A 20,271-nucleotide genomic window follows, 5' to 3' on the forward strand; every position below is an offset into this window, starting at 1 on the left:
AATTATCGGTCGATCCCTACTGCATACCCTAGCAATACAAAGGTCGGACCTGCACCGCTCTCTGGACCCCCCCCCCCCCCCAAAGTGATGGAGTGCATATACACAAGACACTCTCCATTCACTGCTATGCAAGGTTTTTTTTTTAAAAAAAAAAGTCCTATAGCGGTAAACAGAGTGCACCATGCACACACAGCCATCCCATCCATTTATCTCTATGGGACTGCCAGAAATAGCCAAGCCAGCGCTTACCTAGTTTCAGAATCCTTATAGCAGTGAATTAAGAGGCTGCTGTGTTTTTGGGGACTGTTCTGGAGAAAGGTAGGGCCCCTCACCTATCTGACACTGATGGCCTATCGCTACGATTAGCCATCAATGACTAAGATGGAATACCCCTTTAACAGGATATCTTCCAGGATTTGCAGCCTACGACCGTGAATCGGCCTCGTCCTAATGCCCCTCTTTCCAGGTGGTATAAAACGTGACAGCCGACATACAGATCACACCAATTACTTTATTTGTAGTGTAGATTGACAGGCATAAATCTGACAGCAATATGTAGATTTATAACAGACTAGGAATCAGATTAAGTGCCTACACACACCTTCGCCAAGCAAATTACAAAATTTGTTTACCACAAAAACTCCATCCTAGACGGAGTGTAGAGAGGTGCTGACTGTATACTGTTGACAACCAGCACCATGTGCCTCTGGTTTTGCTTAGCCGGTTAGTTTGGAGGTTACTACAAAATGCCCTGTATCAAAAAACATTTAAATATCAGTCTGGGATAAGCCACGGGAGAGAGAGGGGGCAAAAAAAATAAAGTGATGAGAACTGAACACAAATATGACATAACACATGAGGGTGCGTGAATACATACAGGCAGGGAAGGAGGCAGCATCCAAGTGAAAACCAGTAGTCCCTTTGTGTACACATTTAGTTTTATTGTAACAAAGCAACTTGTACACTTTAATGTTTAAAACTGAGCATTTATCTTTCCAGAGGGAAAAAAATAATAAGTATACTCATGTCCGTTTCGAATATTTGCCTGCAGGGTCCTTTAATGGGAGGCCCTGAAGGGTTGTCAGAGCAGAGAGCCACCTGATTTATTTTTTTGCTCGTTTTAAAAGTGTCTTAAACTGCATGGATGTCGTCAAAAACATCACAAACATGCCAAAGAGAAAAAGCCATGTTTCCAAAATGCCCGACCCAGCCCTCCCACCCCTCCCTGACGTCTCTGAAAACCCACCCCACCGTCTAACCCTCCCCCAGTTTTGTTTGCTTTAATATTTTTTTACTTTTTCATTTTTTTAAAGAAAAAAAAACAAAAAACGACCGATACATGTTGGTAAATGTTATCTGTCCATATTCACATGGAGACAGTGTAACCTCTGAGCCTGATACACAGGAAAGAAGGAAGAAAAATAAAAATAAATCAAGTGAAAAAGCTAGACCACTAATCACAAGGTCCTGGATGCTCCTCGGCCTCCACCTGTGGTGGCGGCTGAGGGGCACTTAGGCCCCCATACACCATAGAATGGTACAATGTATATTGTTTATTGAATGGAGAAGAATGACTTAGGAACAGAAACAGGTTTAGAGATTTCCACTGTATTTTTACTTAGTTCTCACCTCTCCCCAAAAATAAAGTTATGAACCATGGTATAAAGAGGAGAGGGGGGAAAAAAAAAAAAAAGACCAAGAACAAGGCGACCGAGCACACACACACACAAATAAAAAAAATAAAAAAAGGGGGGGGGCAAAATATAGGGGAAATTGAAAAAGACAACAGCATCTTGCTCCCGGGGACAGGATTAAAAAAAAAAAGGAAAAAAAAAAACAAACAAAAAAAATGTGGAATCCAAACATTGCAGTCTTAATCATCTTCACCTTCATCTTCCTGCAAAGAGAAGAAAATGTGTGAATAATACAAGGGCTTCCAGTCAGCGGCAGTCTCTGGATTAGCAGTTACTGCTTCCACATTTTTCAAGAGATTAAAGTATCTTTTGTTTTTTAGTGGACAGACATGCATTGACTACTGCAAAGGCAAGCAGCGTGAAAGCAAAAGAACCAGAAGTCACTTGCTAGACACACCCAGCAGTCCCCACCAGAAGGCTCAGCAGAGAGGACCGGTTCTAGTCTGCCATAAAGCAAATTTTTATGACAGTTCATGTACACAGCCTCCATGGCAAGAGTCTCTGCCACGCCAGCACTGTACACATTCTACATAGAATTTGATTGTTTCTTGGGCAACTGCTGTTCTGCGATGTGGATGCATGTGCCAGTTCCCCAACTTTAAGCTGCAACACTTTCTGCTAAGATTATACATAACACAATAGAAGGGCAAGCGACAGGGGTTGTCCAGGGTTTGAGCTGAACCAAGACATATCGGGGGGCTGTCTGTGTGTATATGAGGATATGAATTGCACAGGGAAGAGGCTTTTTCTGGAGATCCGGTGACGTACCGGGCTATCCATGGGTAAAGATAGAGGCTTCCGCCTAGCAGTGAGCCCAGTGATGTCACCAGCACTAGTAGGCAGGCTTTAGCACTGCCCTAGCCTGTAAAATGGCTAGGGCAGCACTAAATCCTGCCCATCAGAGCCGATGATGCCACTGGCGAAACTGCTACCAGGAAGCCTCCGCCTAGCAGTGTAAAAAATATATATAAAAGTGCAGGGCAATGGAGAGCATCTGAGCATGAAATGCTCCGATGCTAAACAGGGGGCTACCTGGGTGAAAATGGAGGATGTCTGGGTTCAGAGAAACCCCTTTAAAAAGGCAGCTGAATATTTAGAGGCAATTCCTATGAACACAACAATGCCCTAAGATGTGAATCTATCCCTTAGGATACATTTACACGAACATGTAACGGCTGTGCCCGTGTGGCAGACCACAGTCTTTTGTGGTGGAGGCATGGACCCAGAACGGCTTCTGTGTTTTCATTATGTGCCTTCACGCTGCAAAAGATGGGACAGGTTCTATTTTTTGCTTCATCTTGCAGACCCATTGAAGTCAGTAGGTTTGCAAGGAGATGCATGGTGCACTTGGTTAGTGCCCACGTTCTGCAGATTTGCGGTCAGCAACACAGGTACAGCCACCACAAGGTCGTATGAATATGGTCTTAGCAGCGGAGTCACTGATTTAGCAGACTCCCCTGCCAGCTGTTTGAGTTCCAAAGCAGCTGCAACAGCAAACCCCCAACTTACACTTTATTACAACAAAGTCAATCAAGCAATGCTACAACTCATTTGCATGCATAATAAGTGAAAAGATTTTACGTACATACCTCCGCTTCTTCTCCCTCTTCGTCTTCATCATCATCCTCTTCTCCTTCGACCTCATCTTCATCCCCTTCCTCATCAATATCTTCTAATCCTTCTTCCTCTTCATCGTCATCATCTTCCTCCTCCCCTTCGCCTTCTTCATCCTCCATATCAGGAACCTTCAAGAGGCAAAGTAAACCATTTAGCATGATCGAGCCTAAACCTACTTGGAGGTGTCTATACGGGCCATGTATAGCTACTCACCAGGTAGTATTGTAATGGATTAGGCCAGATGTCATCCTTTATGACCTCTCCTAACTCATCAGCGCCAGCATCCGAATGATCTGTGAACCAAGTGAAGAAGCTTTCAGGCTCTTCGTGCTGCCTCTTTCTGCTGGCTTTGTTCTGTGTTTGGCTGGAACGTTTTGTCAAATCCTAAAATAAAAAATCAGCAGAAAGGTAAGAAATGTGAAAACCTAACATCAGACAAGACAATAAGTTTTGTATCGGACATGCCAGCCGCAATCACAATCTGCACTGTGAACACCCATAGTTAAGAGTGGTACACAGTATCTAAAGAACATCCGTTTACTTGGGTGTTAATGGGCAGGGCCCAAGTCACATACGACAGGATATGCATGCACCGAAAGTTACATATTCTGAGCAATTTCTAAGTTACCAATGATCCCATTTGAAAAAAAAAAAAAAAAAAGTCAAGAGAAACACTGCTGCTTCCTTTCAGAAAAACTTCTCCATGGTCTTGGTACCACAGCCCATTTAAGTAAATGGGATTCTGCTGCAATAAGAGATAGCCTGTGGAGAAGAGTGTCACTGTCCAGGGGGAGGGGGGATTCTGCTCTCATACAACCTCCTTTAAGTGTGGTGAGCTTTTAAGAAGACCCACAATACCATAGGTCCCTTCATTTGCTACACAATGACTAGTAGGCCTGTACCTATAGTTGAGGCAATACAACTGCACTTTGCATCCACAGCAATAACAAAATTTGCCTTCTAATCTTATTACTTAAAGGGGTTCTGCACTCATTTAACTGATCTATCCTCTGGATAGATTAGCTTCTGATCGGCGGGGGGTCCAACACTCAGGACCCCCGCCGATCAGCTGTTTGAGAAGGCAGCAGCGCCGCGGCCTTCTCACTGTTTACCGCCACCCCACTGACGTCACGACCAGTATCAACTAGTGTGGGCGGGGCTAAGCTCCATTCAAATGAATAGAGCTTAGCCCCGCCCACGCTAGTTTATACTAGTTGTGACATCAGTGGGGTGGCGCTAAACAGTGAGAAGGCCGCGGCGCCGCTGCCTTCTCAAACAGCTGATCAGCGGGGGTCCTGAGTGTTGGACCCCCGCCGATAAGAAGCTGATCTATCCAGAGGATAGATCAGTTAAATGAAAGTGCAGAACCCCTTTAAGCTACTGAATCTAAAGCAGCAATGACTCCAACATGCAGAAGACTTGAAGCTAATATGAACACAAATACTGTTTAAAGGGAAAGGTCATCAATATCAGATAGGTGGGGTATGACACCTGGGACCCCTGCCAATCAGCTGTTTGAGCAGTTACTAATGCAGCGTCCTTGCAGCTCACCACTGTCCATTTGATAGCAGCTGTACTTTGTATTGCAGCTCAGCCTCATTCATCTGAACGGGACTGAGCTGTGCCTAGGAAGAGGCTGCAGCAAACAGAGTGCCAAGGTCTTTAAACAGATGATTGCAGCACGCCTGACAATTTGATATGGATGACCTATCCTAATGATGGAAAACCCCATTAAGTAGTGATGAGTGGGCCACCAGACTTTAAACTTCTTAAACACTAATGAAGTGACCCACATTTAATGGTTTAGGTCAATTAATGATTAACGATCAATGTGATTGAAGAAATATGGAGCACTTATTATTATTATTATTTATTGTTTGTACTTTCTGTATCTTTGTTATTATGTGTTTACTTGCCATTGTCATATCAATTTGATAAAAATATTTGTCAAAAATTGGAAAATAAAGATTTGATTAAAAAAAAAAAAAAACACTATTGAAGTGTTAAAAGCCTGAAACAGCTGATACCAGAATATCAGTAGTTTCACACACAGTTACTGAACCAATATAGATCTAATAAAGCCCAGGTGGTGTTACCACAGTATGAACAGGGACAAGAACACGTACCTTTCCAGCTTTCCATTTAATCTCTGTGGACTTTGAGGAAGGGTCTCCACTTTCGTTTAAGTGGAACTCTTTAGAGAGAACTTTGTTTTCGAAGTAAGGGTTTTCATCAAAATTCTGCAGAAGACAAAACAGACAATCATAGCAACAGGCAATAGCGGCCACTTTATATAATGAAATGATATGCATTTTATATATCCAGTGACTTACAAAATCTATTCTGTAGCCTGATTTTATGTCTTCAAACTCTGTCACTTCCACCCTGGTCAGATAGTGAAGAGCTTCTTCATCTTCTTCACCCAAGAGCGCAGAGACTGCAAATGAACCCAGCATATACGTTAGACATTTAAGGAGCCCAGCAACCTAGAGCGCATTATAAGCTAAATGGTATAAAAATATGAAGGTGTGGGCCATAACCACAAGTTGTTTATTATACAAGGACTGGAACAAATGCCATGAGGTTATACCTTGGCAGTCCCACAGAAAATGAATGCAGAAGCAGTCATTCAATTCATTGTACAATTTCTCTCCAACAGTCTAAGGGCTCATGCGCATAAACGTATATATTTTAAAGGTCCAAAAAAATATGGACGTCTGTGTGCATTTCATATTTTGCGGAACAAAACAGCTGGCCCCCAATCGAACAGTCCTATCCCTGCTTGTAATGCGGACAATAGGACATATTCTATGTTTGAGGAACGGACATACGGAAACTGAATGCACATGGGGTCATTTTTGTGGCCCATTGAAGTGAATGGTTCCGCATACGGGCTGCAAAAAACAAAACACGGAAACAAAATACGTTTGTGTGCATGAGCCCTAACAGTTACCGCCTTGTACATAGTAATACTCCATTTATAACAAGGTATCCTCTAACTCATCTTTAAGTGGAGGAGGCCCTTATGGAGGGGGAACTGTAATATGCGCAGGCAGCAACACCATGTGAATTCCCATGAGAATTGCTACCGCATAACAGGCATGCACTCACTATATGAACTTACCTTGTGGGTGGTTGACGAATGTTGTGACCCAAAAATTTGGGATTTTGGCGATCAATTCTGACCTCTTCTGAAAGAATGGCTGGCGGAGTTTGTTGTATTTCTGTTCTACTTTCAAGATTTCCTCGCTGGCTTGTTCATTCAGTCTACACAGGGCAGGACATTGGGATTAATAATGAACCAACATAACAGAGCAACGGATGATTAGTTAAAAGGGTTTATCTTAACCACACGATCAGAGAAGACCCGACAACAAAAATGGTGCCCGTGCTCACCCTGTCTCAACAGAGCGGCAGGCAGGCATGGGCGTCTGCTGCTCCATTCAACTCTGTGGGACTTGTGAAGTCCAGCGCTCAGCTCCTCCAACAGTCCCATAGAGTTGAAAGGATCGGTGGACATGCCTGTGTGCCGCTCCATTGAAATAGCTTCACACTATTACTCCACTTGTGCTACCACTTAAGGCGACGACATACCTGTCTATTTCATTCTGTACTTCATCAATATGCTCAATTGCTTCCTGTTGCTCTTTTTCTGAAAAATAAAAAGGTAACATTATTTCAGCGACTTGCCGGTGTCTATTAAAGCTGCAGACTAATTTACTGCCCCATATCCAATTGCAGAAAACAAGTCACAAGTTGTCAGTCAATAAGTGACAGCAAACTTTACGACGAGTGCCTCATCAAGCCAATCATTGTCTATATGCCTATTAGGATATATAACACACCCCTTTAAGTTCCTTTAAGTTAAAGATCGGCTCCCCAATAGAATACATACAACGCAATACATTGTCATTCCCAATGCCATAGTAAGGTACATGCAGCGCCTATCCTCAGATAATGGCTGGGCTTGTAGCGGTCAGGATATGGTACCGCACAGTGGCCAAAAAACACTCCCTCCACTTATAACTCTGGACTGATAGCGGGCACGCGTTTTTGCAGATTGTCATTGATGATTTTTTTTTTTCAACAGTTAACTACGAAAACTACACAGGCTTGCACGCACACATGGTTTTGGGCATAACCACCTCAAGGACAGTCATTAAGAGTCAATACCCCTCCATAGACACGTTCAGCTCTGCCAAACCTGGATATGTATTCAATGGGGAGAAAGCCATTGCCAGACACTTCTGTTGGTGGCTTATCTTCGGAGAGAACAAAAGGATTGGGGGAAAATATCCCCTTAACCCAAAAATCATCTATAGGGTGGGGTGGAGGGGGTCAGGGAGAGCCCGAAACAGACCCACTAATGCTAGGATGGCTAATCTCCAGCTGTGGTAAAACAACTACCAAGCTGTTCTCTGAACTCCACAGGAATGAATGGAGCATGCTGGGAGTCGTAGTTTCATCACAGCTGGAGTGCCGGAGGTTAGCCATCACTGGAGTAGTGTGTGGGGGGCAACCTCTTAATAGCACCTGTGATAAAAGTATGTGAGGATCATAATTTAAAAATTTTTTTTGGGGGGGGGGGGCTAGTCCATTCATTCCCACTGTGAATCCAAAAATAAAGGCCCCCCCCCCCCCAAAAAATATGGATTTTAATGGCCTGGGTTACATTCTTTTTAAATGTAACTTAATTACAGGGCTACATGACCAGCCTAATGGGCACCATCGCCCTCCCAGGGAGCACACCAGGCACTTCATGATTTCAATGGAAGAAAACGTACCCAACAAGTCCATTACCCTTTAAGATCATTTATCAATTTCTAAGATTGATAAAGTTGGTTGATAAACACAATGGACTTGTGGTGGGAGGGGAGATAACTCAGGTAGGGTCACCTGTAGATTACACTAGGGCCAGGAGCACCTGGCTGTGGGACGGTAGTAAACATCGTTCACACACGTGGGATCACAACCATGGCGGCGCCACAGGCAGGAATGGGGGACACGAAACGCATCACATGGGAGGAGGAGGAGGGGGGGAGCGGAAGCGGCCCGCTCAATACAGCGGGAAGGACAAAACCCAGAGGCCGCTGGGAACCACGTGGAGGCGGCGGGGCTAGGCCGGGGCCCACGCGGAAACCCACCGCGGACAGCAAAGATGAAAAAAGCAACAGAGCCACGGCGTTCTACGGTGTAACGGCCCCTGGGGAACCCCCCCCTCCTCCTCCACCCACGGCCTGCGCCATGCGGATCGGGACGGAAGCATCATGGCGGAGGACAATGAAGCCGCGGGCTCCTTCCTGCGCAACGCGGGCTGCACAACGCAGAGCCGCCACGGGTCCTAAAGACCGTCGCGGCGCCCAACGCTCATGCCCGCGGAGGACCGCCACACGGGGGTCCCCAGTGCCTTCTCCGCTGTGCCCCGGCGAGCCCGCCTTCCGCCGCGGAAAATGGCCGCCCTCCCCCCTCCTCCTCCCCGCACACACAGCTGCCGCATCCCTTACCTGAGGTCTCGTCCGCTCCGTCGTGGTTGGAGTTCACCTCCTTTTTACTAAGTTTGGCCGTCGGCGCCGACATGTTGGAAAGAGGGGGACGAGATAAAGAGAGGCGAAGAGCGCGGAGAAGGGAGGGGGTGCAGGCTCCGGCCTGGCAGGCTGGGAGGAGGCGAGAGGAAGCTCCTCGGTCGGCCGGTGCAGGGACCGCTCCTGGAAAGGGCGGGTGGGGAACGAAACACCGCGGTAGGGTCCCCCTCTCCTTCTGGCGGCAGCTGTGAGGAGAAGAGCGACGACCTAGAGCGGGAGAGAGAGGGGAGCGCAATGGCCGCTGCTGCGTGAGGTAAATCTCGCTCCCGACCAATGTGTGTGTGAGAGAGAAAGGAGGAGGAGGGACCAACTGCGCTCGGCACCAACACTCGCTCCCGCTCTAGACAGTACCACCTCCCAGCGAAGGGGTGGTAGCTAAACCAAGGGGCGGGGCGTACAACTGTTCTGGACGCGGCGGCTCCGCCCATATCCCCCCTTCGCTATCCTCGGAGGGTGGGGCGACCCGACAACGTGGGCGCGTCTCAGGTGGGAGGGGGTGGGACGTCAGGGACACTGCCGGGGTCCCATTGGTCGGGAGCGAGTGGGAGAGAACGCGTCGCTGGGTCACGTGGCGTGAAGGGCGGGAAGAGACTCAGCCCTGTGAATGCGCTTTAAGTTCCCGCCGCACGCTGTGGAGGAAGGAAGGGGGGTGTGGGGGGAGGAGTTAATGGGGTGGGGGTGTGAGGAGCCCGCACCCGTGGCCTGCAACCCTTTCACTGCCGGCTGCTAGTAGCCGTTGTCTTATTATATGATTAATTTTTTTGGGGGGGGGGGGGGGGGTATAACGCACAGTATTGTCGGTTGCCATGGAAACTCCGATGTATTTAATGTCATCATTTCAATAAAGTAACCTGTGGCTTTTTTTTTTTTTTTAGTAGAGCACATGGTCTGACAGCCCCTAGACATGAGGCAGAGGGGTTTTCTATAATGGGGGCCACAATGCTTTACCACGTGACGGACCACTCCCCTTAGACCCCATTAAAGTGCTCTACGAGTACGGCTGTGTTCACACTACCGACATTGGCTTATAATGGGGTCTGTGGATGCGTAATATCGCACGCTCCACTGTTCTCCCCTTCAGGGGTGTGTGAACGCGCGCCGATGCAATATTTCCCATCACATATGACCAGGACACAGGTGTGAAACGGGCCTGAACCGAAAAGTCGTGTAGAATCGGTTGTACCACCTAAACCCCCCCCCCCCCCCCCCCAAAAAATGCCCACGTGCAACATTTAAAGGGGTTTTGCCGGGAGTACAGTACTGATGGCCTAGGCTAAGAACAGGGCGTGAGGATCTGATCGGTGGGGGTCCGACTCCTGGCACCCCCACTGATCCACAGTTTAAAGAAGTCGGGGGATGCTCCTCTGAGCTTCGCAACCACAGCGCTATCAATTGTGTAGTGGCAGTGCTTGGTATTGCAGTGACAGTTCAGCCCCATTCACCTAGGCCAGGAATCAGCAACCTCCGGCCATCCAGCTGCTGTAAAACTACAACTCTCAGCATGCACATTCTCTCGGCTTTTCTTGTAACTCCCATAGAAGTGAAAGGAGGATTCTGGGAGTTGTAGTTTCTCAACAGCTGGAGTGCCGGAGGTTGCTGATCCCTGACCTAGGCTATGTGATCGATATATACGGTGATGTCACACGGCCTAGGAAGAGGCAATGGCGTGACGTCACATTCATCGGTCACGTGACCTAAGCGCGGCTCAATCCCATTGAAGCGAATGGGGCTGAGCTGCAATACCAAGCACAGCCACTATGCAATGGACAGCGCTGTGCTTGGAAAGCTGCAAGAGCTGATCAGTCGGGGGTGCCTTGAGTTGGACCCCCCACCCCGATCAGAGACCCGTCTTGAGGTCCCCATTCAGATGAACAGATTTTGAGTGGCAGAAATTTTGGCAACGGAATCTGCTGCATGTGCAGGCACCCTCAAGGGGATAGGATGCATTTGTATATATTCTGGTGGCTTGACTGCTGGGACCCCCTCTGATCCAAAGGATGGGGGGCCCTTTGTGAATGGCATGGTATTGCACGCGCATCGCCACCCCTTCTTTCACTGTCCATAGGTCATCAGTCCCATAGAAGTGAATGGAGCGGCGGTCTCACATGTGCCCACCAGGAGCTCTGGACACCCGTTCCTGCGATCAGTGGGGGTACCAACAGTTACACACCCCCATTTCTCATCACCTATCCTGTGCACAGGTGATAAAAGGGGGGACAATCTGAAAGTTGGGAACCCACGACGACTGTTTTCTAGCTTTCGCATACCCGGGCATAGCTAAGGAAGGGTTAAACAATCTTCTGACAACTTCTATCACTTGCTTGTTTCTAGGTGAGCTCTGACAACCGACATGGCCTCCATTACAAGTTGCCTTCCAACTTTTCTAAAACCCTGAATGGCCGAGCTGAGCGAGTGGTAACGGCAGCCGTTTATCACTTGCCGGGGAAGGGGGGGGATGTTGTTTTGGAGGGGTGGGGTTAGGGGCAGACTATGGGGGTCTCTTCATCGCTGAGGTCTTTTTGCATAATTTATTTGACAGCTCTGAAGACACTTGTGGCCTCTGAAAAGGCTTCACACGTCCCCCCCTATATTCTGCTCCCGCCCCCACCTCATGCCATTCAGCAGTGCGCCTATTGTTAAGGCGAGACCCTTACGATAAGGGGGGTGTTATATAGTTTGTGGACGACAGTGAACTCCTCAGCCCGATCAATGATTTAACGATGATTTCACTAAGATCCATGTATAAAAAAATAGCAATAATCATAAGAAATTCCTTTAATCCGGCATCCATTAGTCCGACACCGGACGGCAGTATAGTGTGGAACAGCAGAAGACTGACCTATTGTTAGTGGGTTACTAATAAGGGTCGGAGGTCCCATGTGGGGTCCCCACCCCCTTTCTAACTGGGTTTATGCACGGGGTTTGGTCATTATTATGGGGGTCACAAACTTGTTACTCCGGCCACTATTATAGTGGGGCACAAGGGGGTATTATTATTTAGGGTGGCACAAAGGTGGATGATTTCTTAAGGGGGATTGTTACCATGGGTTTTACACAGTGGGTAACATTACTGTGGGGGCATAAACAAGGGCACTATTAGGGCTCATGCACACAAACGTATTTTCTTTCCGTGTCCGTTCTGTTGTTGTTTTTTGCGGACCGTATACGGAACCATTCATTTCAATAAGTGTCCGCAAAAAAAACGGAAGTTACTCCGAGTGCATTCCGTTTCCGTATGTCCGTATTTCCGTTACATAAAAAAATAGAACATATCCTATTATTGTCCGCCTTAAGGACTAGGATAGGACTGTTCTATTAGGGGCCAGCTGTTCCCTTCCGCAAAATACGGAATGCACACTGACGTCATCCGTATTTTTTGCGGAAAGCAAAATACATACGGTCGTGTGCATGAGGCCTTACTGTGGGGCACAGAGGGGGGTGTTATTAAGGGTGGCACAAAGGGGCTCTATTACTTTACAGTGAGCACAAAGGTGGGTGATTCAATTAGGGGGGTTGACTCATTGGGTAACATTACTCGGGGGCATAAATGAGGGTACTAATACTGTGGGGCACAGAGGTGATATAATTACTTTAGAGGGGCACAAGTGAGCACTATTACAGTGGTCACAATGGTGGATGATTACTTTAAGGTGATTGTTACTATGGGGTGACAGTGGGTATCATTATTGTGGGGAAATAAATGGGGGCACTATTAATGTGGGGTATTATTTTGTAAGGACACCATGGGTTAATTTGTACGGTGGGGGGAGCACAAAAGAGGGCACTAATACTGTTGTGCAAAAAGGTGGCATAATTATTTGGGGGGGGGGCAAAAAGACCATACTATGTTACTGTGTTGGGGCACAGTAGAGCATAGAGGGCACTATTACTGTGGGGTGTAATGGGTTATTTTGTTGTAGGCACAAAAGTTATTAATCGGGCTCATGCACATGACCATTGGTGATCCGCACAAGGGTGCACGTAGCCTTTCTGCTGCCTGAGGCGAAAATTGAAACGGCGCTCCCAATCCAGCCACATATTATGATACCGGTGAATATAGAGGGATTTCCCACAGCCCTGACACTGCCCCCACCCGTCTCTAGGTCTCACTGCCTGAGGCTATCGCCTCACCTGGCCTCATTGGAGGTGCACCCCTGGATCTGCAAAACACGGATAACGGGCACGTGCGCTCTGCATTTTGCAGAACGGAATGGCCAGACCTCTATACAAGTGTCCTATCCTTGTCTATTTTGCAGACAGTAATAAGAATGGGACATGTTCTATCTTTTTTACGGGGCCGCTGAAGGGAACTACGGATGCGGACAACTGACGGTGGGCTGTCTGCATCTTTTGCAGCCCTTACTGTGTAGGGCACGTTACTTTGTGGTTTCTCACAGAACGGCCACCGAAAAAACGTAACCTTTATTATACTGCTAATAAAATGAAAGTCTTCTACTGATAAAGGGATTCTGTCACCTGGATTTTAGTGACAGAGCTTTTAACTAGTGTTGAGCGAACTTCTGTTTTAAGTTTGGCTTCCGGTTAGCGAAGAATCCCGATATGGATTCCGAATTCCGTTGGGGTCCGTGGTAGCGGAATCAATAATGGCCGATTATTGATTCCGCTACCACGGACCACAACGGAATTCGGAATCCATATCGGGATTCTCCGCTAACCGGAAGCCGAACTTTAGACGCCGAACTTAAAACAGAAGTTCACTCAACACTACTTTTAACATCATCACATCACTCTGCTCGTTTTGTTCTAAAATATACTAGTATTACTACCCAAAGTGTTGTCCTTTGTCTAGAAAATCGCTTTTATTAATATGGTAATTACCTGAGTAAGGTGCCCAAGGGGCTGTCCCTCCGGCCGTTGGAGCCCAGCCGCTCCCATTATCTCGGAGCCCAGCACCGCCCCGCCCCGCTGCTAATTATTCACTCCTCTCAGACTTTTTGTTTTCTAGTGCGCCGTAATCTCGCGCATGCGCCCTGGATCCACTCGTCCGGGCCCACGCGGTGTCCTGACAGCAGCCTCACCGAGCAAAGTGCGCAGACAGCTGGCACATGCACGCTTCGTTCGGTGAGGCTGCTGCCAGGGCACCAAACAGGCCCGGACGAGCGGATCCAGGGCGCATGTGCGAGATTACGACGCACTAGAAAAAAAATAAGTCAGCGGAATGCACACTGCCGCGTGAATGAGCCTTTAACCGGAGCGGCCATTCCATCTTTGATAGGCAGCAGCCTATTGATCGCGGTTGCAGAGGATACGTCCGCGCCCGGCGGGGGAGGGGCTCGCTGTTCTCACACGTAACGGGGCCGTCAGAGTGCTCAACTCACCTGCATCATATGCGCTCCAGGCTTGGAGCAACAGGCTCCGGCGCAGCCCTACTAGAATGCGTCACAAATTAGGCAGGTGGGTGGAGCCTAACCGATGTCAAGCTCCACCCACCCATTTAATTTGTGACTAATTCCAGTAGGGCAGCGGCGGGGCCTGATGCTGGAGTGCATATGATGTAGGTGAGATGAGCGCTCTGACAGGGATCGGCATGAAATACAGTGACAATTTCGGGCCCCATTACATGTTAATGAAGACTGAGGGCAGTGGGGGACATTAGTAGGGGCTGTAAGGGACATTACTAGGGGCAATGGGGGGAACTACCTGCTGGGTCAGTGGTGGACATTACTGTGGGCAGAGGGGAACACTACTGGGGGCAATGAGGGACATTACTGTTAACAGTGGGGGAAATTACAGAGGACAGTGGGGGAAATTACCGAGGGCAGTGGGGGACATTACCCAGGGCAGTGGGGGACATTACCGAGGTAAGTGGGGGACATTACCGAGGTAAGTGGGGGACACTACAGGGGGCAGTGGGGGACATTACCGGGGACATTACTGGGGGATCAGGGACCAGGGGTGTAACTCAAGTCTGGTCAGTTCAGTCATTTGTCGCACTTTACTTTGTCGGGCAGAAAAAGGAGCAGTAATAACGTGCGCACAAAGGGGGGCAACAATTTGTGGGGCACAAAAAGGAAGGATTCTCATTGTATGAGGGGTATAAAGGAGGGCACATAAAGGTGGCAAAAATACTTTGTGGGGGGGCAGAAAGGGCATATTACTGTGTGGGGACTCAATAAAGGGCACTATTACTACGGGTCGAAATGGGTTTACTTAGTTGTAGGCACCCTGTGTAGGGTACAAAAAGTGTCAGCAGTAATATGTGGTACACAAAGGGAGGTGACTATTTTTGGGGGCACCAAATGGGGTATTATTCTTGTACGGGGGCATTAAGGAGGGTATTATTACCGTGGGACACAAAGGGATATGATTAGTTGGTGAGACACAAAAAAAGGCAGTAGCATTGCATGGGGCACAAAGGGGGCACTAGTGTGTGATGCCACTGCAGAAACAAGTCACAATGGCAGAGCTGTGAAAAGTGGCGGGATGTCTATGGGCGCTGTATCTGGTAGATTTCATAAGTGAAGTTCAGATCTGGGACGTCAGTGCAGACTGTAGCGGGCGTGTGCCTTGTGCCCGCCGTGTGGTTTCATTTTCGTTTCAGATTTTCAAGGTTTAGAGGAAATAAAACCTGTGGCTTCCTTCTCATATAGTTTTTTTGTTGCTTTTAAGTCTTATAAAAAACACCATGAATTTCATGCTTTTTTACAAGCATTTTTATTGGCTTTTTTGTTATTCAAACTTTTTTTGAAAAGTCCTGAAAAAAGCCAGACCGGAGCATGGTATATTTAAACTTGAAATGCCACCTAAAAATGCCCAAATTGCTATTAATTTGGGCAACACCCAGGGCACCTCACCTACCACCAGCCTGGTCCCTATACACAGAGAGTGCCCCAGAGGACCCCTGTGCCAGCCTCTCCATCACTGCTGTACGTCTATCCCTATAAACTGTGAGTAACCAAGAGAAACCCTCGTTTGCCTAAGTAACCGTGACCTCACTATCGCAATACCCTGCAGGGCTGCGTACTGCATATTTTGGCGTCACGAACAGGATTGCGATCATTCCTGCGCCATTGTGGAATATAAACTGTGTGCCAATATTGCCCATAAAGTGATAAAGCCCTATCCGTTTATTTGGAAAATTGCTGGGTCAAAGAACTGTAAAAACTGCGGTGTGAAAATCGTATTTTGTGAACTGTTTGCCGCTTATTTAAGTCACCGCTTGTTGTCAGTGAATAGACAGCGTGTACTCGAAAGATGGCCGCTTAAGTTGACCGAACTATCAGTGCGCCTCGTTGTGGTTGTTTGGCGCAAAAAAAAAAAAAAAAGAGAAGAGAAGGTACCGCCCAGCCTGTGAAAGAAAAGTACCGCCTTGTCTGTAAGAAAGATACCGCCTACCTTGAATCTCGGAGCTCCAAGAGGCCGTGCCTATCTTATGACGCTGCGCGTGGGACCTCCGCTCGACGTAACCACGTACCTCGCGAGATTTGGACCGAGCATGGCCGGAGTAAGTAAAAACTTTCGTATTCACTGGCCCCTTTATATATCAGCACCGGGGAGGTTCCGATCCTTGCAAAGAGACTGGGGGAGGTCCCTCATTATTAGCAAAAGACTTAACCCGGGGGGGGGGGGGGGGGAGTGCGCCCAACTTAGATCCGACCTGCTCCGTCGCTCCTTAAAGGGGGCCATACCCACTCCGTAGGTGCCCTTAGCAACGTTTAAGCAAGCAAAAGGCCAGCGTGTGTCTGCCTATAGTCCTGGCCACCAGAGACCACGCAATGTCCGCACCTGAAGAAGCGGAGCGGGCGGTCCCCGATGTGCCTCCTGAAATGCATGCCACTGATAACAGGGCGCCCGCCGCTGCGGCAGCATCTAGCCTGATGCCACTGACCATGCCATATTATTTCGGGCCCCCTGGTTCCCGCGATATTCCGGGGAGAGCCACAAGCTAAAAGACTTTAGGGACCAGATACTGGCCTTGTTTCGGCTCTACCCCATCTCCACTGAGCAACAAATGGAGATCCTCTTAGCACAGTTAGAAGGGGCCGCCCGCAGGGAAGTCATGTCTTGGCCCAGCTCTGAAAAGAATAGCCTGGAACAGATCTTTGATCGCCTCGGCACCACGTTTGAGGCCAGAACGGTGTCTGAAGTTAAGATGCGATTTTTCAGCCGGAAACAACAGCCTGGTGAGTCACTCCGTGATTTTTCTTTGTCCCTGCAAGAGACCCTGAGGGCTGTGGTCCAATTGGACCCCCGGGAGGCTGAGGACCAGGACCGGACTCTAAGAGAGCAGTTCCTTGCGGGTATAAACACTGAGCATTTAAAGGGCCAGCTGAGGATGCTGTCGGCCCAACACCCCAATTGTGCGTTTTTGGACTTTAAGGAGCTGGCCATCAGCATCTTAAGCCAAAAACTGCCCACGGGGCCAGCGGCCTCCCTTGAACCTCAGGCCTGCCAGTCAAAAACTGTTAATGTGAGGCCGGCTGGAGCCAGTCAAGCCACTTAGGCTCCAGTAACAGATGTAGTGGCGGCATTAATGGAGCAAGTAAATCATCTTACTAAGAGCCTGGAGAAGGTGTGCAGGAAAATAGAGGAATGGGAGAGGCCATTGTTACTAGAAGATGAAAGCCCCCTTCCTCAAAGGCTCCCGCCTGCATATAAAGATGTATACCCCAAAGAACCTGATGGACGACCGAATTACCGGTCTAAGAACCGCAAGCAGCCTGTCTGCCACTATTGTAAAAAATATGGACATACTGAATCAACGTGTTGGCAGTTAAACGGGCCGACCCCGAGGCCGAGGACCGCCCCTCGGGAGGTAGAACAGTAGGTCCAAAGGATCCAAGCTGGATGCCCAGATACGTGGGATCTCGTCCAAAAATTAACATGTGTATCAACGGGATACCTTTTGAAGCCCTGCTGGATACTGGCAGGGCCGCTGATAGGCCAGTACAGCTGGCCCAGTTGTACCGGGCCCGGCTGGCAGGGGGGCCCGGGCTGCCGACTCCCGAGCCATTTTAATTTTTTTGCTGTCATTGGGCTGGCTCCAGTAACAGCAGGCAGTGTGGGGGCGGCGCTCGCTCACTGACGTCACACGCCTGCTCCTCCCACTAGGCGGCGCAGGCGCGTGACGTCAGTGAGTGAGCGCTGCCGCCCGCACTTGTTACTGGAGGCTGGAGGGTGGAGGGAGGAGGCAGGAGCTGAATGTAAGGTAGTATTTTAGTAAAGAGATGAGCGCTGTGCCTGTGCTAAAATTAAAGTTACTGTCTGCAGCCTGCACGGCTGCACCGATTTATTAATGTATACTACTGTGAGTGGCGGGGGGGGATCTATATGGATGACGTCATGACGGCACTGTTATAGGGAGGGCGGGGGATCCGTGGATGGCACTGTTATGGGGGGGGTCTGTCATGTGGATGACACTTATGGGGGGGGCCGGGGGGTCTGTGGATGACACTTATGGGGGGGATCTGTGGATGGCACCATTATGGAGGGGGACCTGTGGATGACACTGTTATGGGGGGGATCTGTGGATGACACTGTTATGGGGGGATCTGTGGATGACTGTTATGGGGGGGATCTGTGGATGGCACTGTTATGGAGGGTATCTGTGAATGGCACTGTTATGGAGGGGTATCTGTGGATGACACATAGCATAAGATGCTATATACGGTATGTGTCATCCACAGATCCCCCTCTATAACAGTGCCATCCACAGATCCCCCCATAACAGTGCCATCCACAGATCCCCCCATAACAGTGCCATCCACAGATCCCCTCCATAACAGTGCCATCCACAGATCCTCTCCATAACAGTGCCATCCACAGATCCCCTCCATAACAGTGCCATCCACAGATCCCCTCCATAACAGTGCCATCCACAGATCCCCTCCATAACAGTGCCATCCACAGATCCTCTCCATAACAGTGCCATCCACAGATCCCCTCCATAGCAGTGCCATCCACAGATCCCCTCCATAACAGTGCCATCCACAGATCCCCTCCATAACAGTGCCATCCACAGATCCCCTCCATAACAGTGCCATCCACAGATCCCCTCCATAACAGTGCCATCCACAGATCCCCTCCATAACAGTGCCATCCACAGATCCCCTCCATAAAAGTGCCATTCACAGATCCCCTCCATAACAGTGCCATTCACAGATCCCCTCCATAACAGCGCCATTCACAGACGACCCCCCAGCGCCATAAATATCACTTGTAGACAAATCTGCATGTTGTTTCAAGGCGGCGTCTGGGGAGGGGCCAAGGGCGGGGCCAGGGGTGTGGCTGAAGGAGGGATCAGGGGGTGGAGCTGAAGGGGGCCCCGTCATGTATGCTGTACGGGGCCCCATGATTTCTATCAGCGGCCCTGGATACTGGGTCTCAGGTCACCACCATCCAACGACCCGCCTTTGACCAGTTCTGGGATTCAAGTCTCCTCACCCAGCCACCAGAATCCTGGCTAGATATCATTGTCAGCAACGGCAAGCCGGTGAAAGTCCATGGGTACTGGGAACCTACCCTTCAGGTGGGAGAAGCCACCTTACCTCAGCAAGGTGTGATTGTGGTACAAGCCGGAGATAAAGGGGGACACCCCGTGATCCTAGGGACTAATGTCTTTAAAAATTGTTACTCCGAGGTGCTTGAGGCATTGAACCAATCCATACCTTCAGCTTCACCTGCTTCTAAGAGAGTCATTCAAAAGACTATCAGTGTGCTGTGTGCTCAGCAAAGATTCGCAAATAGAAAAGGAGAAATCTGTACTGCCCGGATCCGGGATAACCGGACGGTAATTCTGCCTCCGAATTCCCAGATCATCCTGTGGTGCCGTGCTGTGCTAGGGATCCAGGGCCAGGACTATCAAGCCCTGGTGGAGCCTATCCAAATTGAGAATCATCCCTTCGTGCGAACAGCCAAAAGTCTGGTGACCGTATCTCAAGGTAAAGTGCCTGTCCGTTTGATTAATTTCGGTGATCACCCTGTTACTCTTTCTAAACACTGCCCCGTTGCTCAGCTTTTCTAGGTGTCCTTCCAGGATGTTATCCGTCTGCCTGCCACGGAGACGTTCCAGACCGCACAGAGCAGCAGCGCACCTGCCAGCGCCTCTTCAGTAACCTGGTGGGAGGAATTTCATGTCGGGAACGAATCCACCCCGAAGGAGCAAATAGAGGGAGTCCTGAGTCTGGTGAAAGAACACCACAAGGCCTTTAGTAAGCACTCCACGGACTACGGAGAGGTCAGTGTAATCAAACACACCATACCCACTGGCTCTCGTCCTCCTATTAAGGAGAGATACAGGCCCATGCCGCCTACTACCTATCAGTCCGTGAAAGAGATGATACAAGAAATGAAAGACTCTAATATAATCCGGGACAGTCACAGTCCCTGGGCTGCGCCCCTGGTTCTTGTTCGAAAAA

General features: G+C 48.9%; 1 protein-coding gene across 2 annotated transcripts; it reads right to left on the bottom strand.

Annotated features, from left to right (window-relative positions):
• Positions 1-497: 497 nt before the first annotated feature.
• Positions 498-9,217, bottom strand: SET (SET nuclear proto-oncogene). 2 transcript variants are annotated; one of them, XM_040442483.1, is made up of 8 exons: positions 8,816-9,217; positions 6,906-6,963; positions 6,436-6,578; positions 5,645-5,748; positions 5,438-5,551; positions 3,525-3,695; positions 3,284-3,439; positions 498-1,897 (listed from the first exon to the last, which is right to left on the bottom strand). In XM_040442483.1, exons 1-8 carry the CDS (start codon positions 8,886-8,888, stop codon positions 1,874-1,876), a joined length of 843 nt encoding a protein of 280 aa, XP_040298417.1. In that variant the 5' UTR covers positions 8,889-9,217; the 3' UTR covers positions 498-1,873. The 2 variants fall into 2 exon arrangements, with proteins under 2 accessions (XP_040298417.1, XP_040298418.1); XM_040442484.1 differs by having other exon boundaries at positions 3,280-3,439.
• Between the last annotated feature and the right edge of the window lie 11,054 nt (positions 9,218-20,271).

Source organism: Bufo bufo, chromosome 8 (assembly GCF_905171765.1).
Source record: "Bufo bufo chromosome 8, aBufBuf1.1, whole genome shotgun sequence".
In the NCBI taxonomy this organism is placed as follows: domain Eukaryota; kingdom Metazoa; phylum Chordata; class Amphibia; order Anura; family Bufonidae; genus Bufo; species Bufo bufo.